This window comes from Plutella xylostella, chromosome 15 (assembly GCF_932276165.1).
Source record: "Plutella xylostella chromosome 15, ilPluXylo3.1, whole genome shotgun sequence".
Classification (NCBI taxonomy): domain Eukaryota; kingdom Metazoa; phylum Arthropoda; class Insecta; order Lepidoptera; family Plutellidae; genus Plutella; species Plutella xylostella.
In genome coordinates this window covers 6,989,643-6,996,740 of record NC_063995.1, presented here as the reverse complement: position 1 = coordinate 6,996,740, position 7,098 = coordinate 6,989,643, and the positions used below count along the sequence as shown (strand labels likewise).

The 7,098-nt window shown below is 43.1% G+C and overlaps 1 protein-coding gene across 1 annotated transcript; it reads left to right on the top strand.

The window, feature by feature from the left end:
* The first annotated feature begins 668 nt into the window (after positions 1-668).
* On the top strand, positions 669-6,363 carry LOC105381092. The gene is made up of 5 exons (XM_011550740.3): positions 669-1,130; positions 2,234-3,268; positions 3,424-3,702; positions 4,826-4,967; positions 6,183-6,363. Exons 1-5 carry the CDS (start codon positions 762-764, stop codon positions 6,314-6,316), a joined length of 1,959 nt encoding a protein of 652 aa, XP_011549042.3. The 5' UTR covers positions 669-761; the 3' UTR covers positions 6,317-6,363.
* Positions 6,364-7,098: the final 735 nt, after the last annotated feature.

Below are 7,098 nucleotides of genomic sequence, written 5' to 3'. Positions count from 1 at the left end.
AACAAAATGATCATGCTTTGCTTTAGATTTTGTAAAAAGTTTTTAGCTTTTGTCTCGGTGGTCTCTGAGGAAAAAATAAGCGTTTTCTCTAATGGGAAAGTATAGGCTCTTCGTAGGAATGTAGAAGTTAATCCAAAATTTCGCTAATGACGGTCGTTCATGGCTGTATCTTCGGAAACTTATATTCTACATCCCAGGCACCAGGCATTAGGAGGTAGGTTCCTAAAAATTGGAATTAGCATGACGAGGGGGGTGGCCTTGGCAGTTTTTGGTAAAACGCTTTCAAATGGAAGTTATTTAAGTATGTTTGTTTTTTTCAACTGGCGGCGCTAGTTCTGCGTATACTTTTATTGCCATCCAAAAATATAGGGTTGTTATAAGTTTTATCGTGTCTGCGTGTATCTGTATTTGTCTGTAGTATTATGAAGCTCCCGAACGGGAAACTGGTAAACCGATCCCGGTTTCCCAACCGTCGAAGCGAACCCAAGCAGTGATTAGGTTTGTATCACCGTCCACATCATCCCGTCATTTGCATCTACTTACCGAATACTTATGTAGTTACGTGATCACGTCGCTCTATCAATTAAAACGGCAAATTAATAAAAACCTCCGAGGCCGTTCACCGGGTAGATCAACGCCTCGGGCTTTATGCTAATTAGGATAATGAAGATTACCCAAAATCGTAAAGCGGATTGGAGCCGAGCCGTGATGATTCAGTGGGCACTTGAGCGGAGCGGGCTGCAGTCAGAGTCGGCCGCACCATGCGCGCCCACGGACGCATCACCGGCCGCGCGGCGCCGCGACTCCTGTGTCTATTCGCGCTGTTCACCGCCACCGCCACCACCGACTATGGCGTGCCCATCGAGATACAGCTGTGGGACACCGGGAGGACACCCCTCGCGCACATGGTGGACGTCACCAACGAGTTTGGTTTAAAAGTTTTAGCGGAACATAACTTTTTGAATGAAAATAACATTGCGTTTTCGCCGTACGGTCTGACGGGGATCCTGGTGGCCCTCTACGAGGGGGTGGACGGGGAGTGCTCCTTCCAGATCCAGCGGGGCATGCAGCTGCCGTGGAACAGGAACGTCATGCGGATAGGGTTCAGGGATATACACAGAACATTAAAAGTGAGTACCTGCACTATAACTTCATTATTTGGTAAATAGTTCCCAACTTCCCGTATCCTACATATTACTATATCCAAGTACCAGGTTTCAAAATATTACAAAACAGGTGTAGGTAGGTAGGTAATTATATTTGGTTTACCTAGTTACATTCGATTAAACTCAATGGTATGGTATAGGTCAGTTAACACCCTACAAGCCACCCAAATTAAAGTTTAAAAGTAGGTACTTAACTAGTTAGTTAGTTATTGCAAAAGTTTTTTTTTTCTCTGAATGTAAATAGTTAATACTAAACTAATATTTCTTTTATGATTACGGAAAATAGTATTTCCGTTTGGAAAACGAACACTAGAGCTAGGGGATATTATAACTATAATGTGGCAAGTTACTTGGCGACCCTCATTGCGGGGTGAAAGAAGTGGCGGGGGCGAGGTAGCACGACATGCTACACACGTAGAAAAGTATGCCCGGATTAATCTCGCAATAGCTTGTAACTGTTTCTGACGTAAGTAAAATTTTATTCTATGAGTGTTCCCGTAATTGTCATATTTAGCTTAAAATTTATAGTTTGACACCATTAAAATTTGGATGTTTACCTTCAGAATATCTACCAATTTGAATTTATTTATGTAAAAGTGTTTTATTTTATAAATCAATTTCCATGTCACTTTCATGTTCACTCTCTGTTTGAACTTGTTCATCGTCGTCGTCATCCTCATCTTCATCATCGTTTTCACTAACTTCAATTATAAATCTAAGACAAAAACCAAAAAACATTATACCTACTTTGAAGTATAATGTACTAGAGTACGCCAGTCATATTAGTTCAGTGTACACCTATAATATTTTATGTTTAATTTACATTAAATTATAAATAAACAATAACATACCTGTCCAATACATCGTCAAATACTCTATCAGATTTATAATATTCGTCTTATTTTTTTATGACATGGTCGTCACAATTTCATCATCATAAGGTCCTGGGATCCCTAATCAGGGACATAGGGTTCTCTGAAGATTTCCACTCTGACCAGTCGTATGCCACGCCTTCGACTTCGTGCCAATCCAATAAATATGAATAAGTAACTATGATTTGTTTTCAGACTTATTTCGTGCCGGAAGAAGGATTTTTGGCGGGCCTAGCATTAAACAATGAAAACGTTACATTTAACGACAGCTATAAGAAAATATTGCGGTTTTACGGTTTCGATTTAGAAAAACCAGGAAGCTCAACAGTGCCACCACAGACAAATAATACTGCTGCCACTGAGATGCCTGCTACAGCTGGAGCCACGCCCACATCAGCTGGGACCACGCCCACTCAGGAGACCACCACGCCAGCTCCCGCTCCAGAACAACCGACACGAGAAGAAACTACCCCCAATCCTAATGCAGAAACAATAAGCGATGTAGATGTCCGGATACCCACAACTACCGCCGCGCCATCTTCCGCAGTGAATGCCGAGTTCGGCCCAGTCACAGACACGACCACCACAGCCCCCATCACCGCCACGGAACAAGCCGCCACCGCCGAGCTGGTCACTGAAACAATGCCTCCCGCTCCGCCAACTATGACAGAAGCGGCCAGAACCGAAACAGATGCTACTACTACAGAATCCATGACAATGACAATGGCAATGGAAACAGCCATGCTATCCACTAACTCAGAAACTACAACAGTGACATCAATGGCCACTGAACAAGAAACAACGTTGGCCTCAACTCCAATAACTACGACGACATCTGGAACAACCGTACAAGACTTGCCTACTACTACTTCTGCCCAAGAATTGGTAGAAGCTACTGATGCATCAAATGTAGACGCTGAACCTTTATTGATGATGCCTGAAAGCACTACTGCTGGTGGCCCAATGGAATCCTCAGATGTAACAGAAGCTACAACTGATACAGAAACAATACCAACGACAACGGAAAAAACCGTTACAAACCCCATTGATTCAAAACTTGAAACATTGGAGCGCAGGAAAAAGTCGATTGTCGACTTTATACTGACAAACCCACCTTACGTGGACGATTACTTGATTTACAGATCTTACGACATACCTCCTGAAGGGCCTACCTTGTCCTTTGACGGAAGTGACCAGATGTTTTTAGCTAATGGATTGAAGAAAATTCAGGTAATATTATTATCATCAGCATTTAAGCTCGAAAGACACTTTAAAAATCAAATTGGTTCCCTCCAGTTCCCGAAGTATCTTTCCACCCTGTGTACCTTGTGAAGATATAACTGTAGGTATTACAGCATCTTTAAACTTATTTGTCTCACCACCAGGTATCCTACATGCACTACGACACGATCCTAGAGCACGCTTACCTGCCGCACCTGGACGCGGCGGCGCTGCGGCTGCCTCTGGACAGCGACCGCTACTACCTCCTGGTGGTGCTGCCCACGCAGCGCGGGCCGGAGGCGCTGGGCCGGCTGGTGGCGCGCATGGCTCGCGAGTCCGACCTGCGCGACGTGCATGCCGCCATGACTCCGAGACGTGTCCGCGCAGTCGTGCCCAGCTTCACCGTCAAAGGACATGTCACGCTCACCACGGATTTACAAAAGGTATGAGATGCCCGATGATAAAAGGTTATCATTGATGTTTTTGGACGTCTTCCGGCTTCCGGGTAGAAGTCTGAAAATCTAAAATATCAAACAGAGAATTGTTGTCTAAAGATATACCTAGTTGCAATGTATACTTACACCTAGATACCTACCTACATTTATGGAGATCAGTCATTTTATGATTCAGAAGTTGGGTATAATTGATATTGACTTAAAAACCTTGTTTATTTGTACCATAACTGTACAGTCTAGGACAAAGAAACCTGACCCCTCTTTTAGAGTGACAATGCTACTAGAACAAACATTACGTATTGGCTTCTACCTAGTTACTTTTGTTTTATGTTTTCATTTGAAATAATCAGATGAGTAGATAGGTGACACAATCACAAACTAATGGCCATGTGAATGAGAAAATTTGCATACCAAATTGTAATTCTATTCTACATTACCTAGTTAGAGATAAAAACTCTCACTATTGAAGGTTAAAGTTGATCTAGAGTTTTAAAGATTTATCTTGTCACAAGATTAGTTAATATGTAAGTATTAGGCAAGTAGTTAGAAATTGAGGACACCTGCTACTACTTAGATAGAAATGATTGAATCACATCATAAACCCCAATTAAGAAGCACAGATAGTTATGTTGAAATCTTAAATTAAAATATATATTTAAAGGTATCCATGAGGTTCCGTGTTTCTGCGTTCCTGTGGGGAACATAGTGATATGCGAATAGATTATCATAGCTTCCTACTTTGCCATAGATGGACAATGGACATCCTGTGCGTGTTGAATATGAATATTACGCTTCCGTGGATCATATAAAAACTTTACTTAAATATCTGCTATAACCATAGGTTCTACTCACGGTCATATTTTTTCTCAGTACATAGGTACGTAGATGCCTTCCTAATTATGCGAAGTAACTAATAGTTAGGCAAGTTAAGAATATTTGGCGGTACGGTATAATATAAGTTAGTACTTAACTATAGGTAAGTAGTATTTATTGTAGCAATGTATCAAAACCGAGTTAGACTCTTTTGTGTGATGCTCTACGGTTCGAATCCCGGCTGGCTAACACTTGTTATTGTCGTTGATTTTAATAGAAGCTTCCATGGCCTCCTCAGCTGGGCATCCGCGACGTATTCGAGCCGCGGCAGCGAGACTTCACGCCGATGACGTCACAGGGCCACGTGTACGTGCGCAGCGTGGAGCAGGCGGTCTCCGTGGCCATCCGCAAGTACCGCCACGACGACCAGAAGAGGAACCGTGAGTTGACCACATAGCTACTTCATGACCTGTCATCCTCTCGCTGCATTTACTTACAGCTTTTTACCGCGCTGTAAAATACCCCGCCCAAGAGCCTTTCTGAAACTGGCGATAAGTGTGTCAACTTTAATTTTTGCGGCATGCGAAACTAGAATAAGGAACTAGACCTCGTTACTCGGTGTAAAACTGTGGCGTTTAATTTCATAAGGCTATTGTTTAAGAGAGTAAAACGATTGAGTGCGAATCCGGAGCGGAGGTCGGCTGGCGGAGGGTACCCGCCCGGCCCTGCGGTTCCGGTGTGCTCCACTTAATTACCCACAAACTAGGCACCGGCCGCACGGTGTGGGCCGAGTGACCCCGCGGCGGGCGGCGAGCACCATGCGCCGGCGCACGCTTCGCTGCCTCCCGCCGGAAAATCCTTGGCTGACATTGATGCGCTCCGAAAAATAACAAAATTGATTTTACACTATCAATTAAAATTGACAATCGTTGACAATCGAGCCAGATTATATCATTATGCCGCAACATGAGTCGCACTTTATCTCATCAGCACAATAGCAACATTCTCTCGAGATGACAGTAATTATTTATGAGGCTAAAAGCTGGTTTTCCGCCTCTGCACTAAGATAATTAGTGTTGCCAAAACGCTCTGTTCAGAGGTGCGAAGTGGCAATAAGTGGTTCGCTGCATCCATTGTTTCTGGCGGTGCGGTGCGCGGTGACGCAAGCGCGGCGACACGGCCCGTGGCGCGAGCAACCATTGATGCGCGCGCGCAGGCTCGGGCGCGATCCCGCTACAGACCATCCACATTACAGCGACCCCAATGTCTACCGGCCAGATGAAAATGATGATTTGCCGATGCAATGACATTACCTACTCAATTACATAAATGACTAACTGGAAAAAATACTGCATGATTGTTTCCTGCCATAACCATAATGTAGCTTTTTGGTCTCGATCGTTCGAGATAAACATCGATTGGCTTTGTGTATCAAGGCTGGTTTTGATGGGGGTGCAATTATGCATTTTGATTACGAAACTGCAGGTAATCTGCAATTATTGGTATCGTAGTCATCTAATTTTAGAAAGTAAATTCACGGCTTTTGCCATTACCAGTCTATGCCCTCATAGATCTAGGTAAACTATTTCTAACTTATTGTACCTATGTATCTTCCTAATTTAACTTGGTTTCTTGATTCTATTGTTATTTTCCAGGATACGTGGCCAACCGGCACCCGGTCCAGTTTTCCGCGACATATCCCTTCGTGTACTTTGTGATGGACGCCAGCATTCACGTCTGTCTGATGGCTGGGAAGATGGTCGACCCTCTCAATTCTAGAATATTATAGGCTGTATTAAATTAACTAGTTTATAACGATTTTTTAAGTAAATCTTAGGGCGCCTTCAAATTAGTCGCTAATTGTCGCGCGGAAGCAGCGCTGCAGCCAAAATCCATATAAATTTTGTAATTTAAAAGATGCGCGGTCGCAGCGCCGCAGCAGCGCTGCAGTCGCGCGTTAATAATTTATATGGAATTTAGACAGCAGCGCGGCTGCAGCGCTGCTTCCGCGCGACAATTAGCGACTAATTTGAAGGCTCCCTTACTAAATAATTGAAATTGTTTCGTTATTTTCTGTTCCACATTGATTGCCTCTAGATCCCAATTCCCCTATCGCCGGGAATACTGTCTACTACTGGAATGTAATTTTACTTCATCTTCCGTTCTTCACGTTTTAGTTGAAAAATGTCCCCTGGTTTCAAAAGCCTCTCTACTTAAAAGTGATCATTCCCAAAAATGACTTCTTCGAGTGCCCATAGTCCCACCACAGTCCGCACACGATCCGGCAATATACAAGTTTGTGAGCTTTGTAAACATAATTTTTAATTCAAGTAGGTATTTTTGTAAAAACGATTTTGAAGAGAAGTTATGATTTTATTTATGGGCCCATACCATAGTAGACCAAAGGGAAAGCTAGGACTGGCTACACATACCTACCTATTCAAAAGAATACCTACATTTTATCTACAATCTAATTTGACATTCCTTTAGAGTGGACCGCTGACCAGACGATACGTATTATGTACGAAAATCGTAGAATCACGTCCATGACAAATTACATTACAAATTATT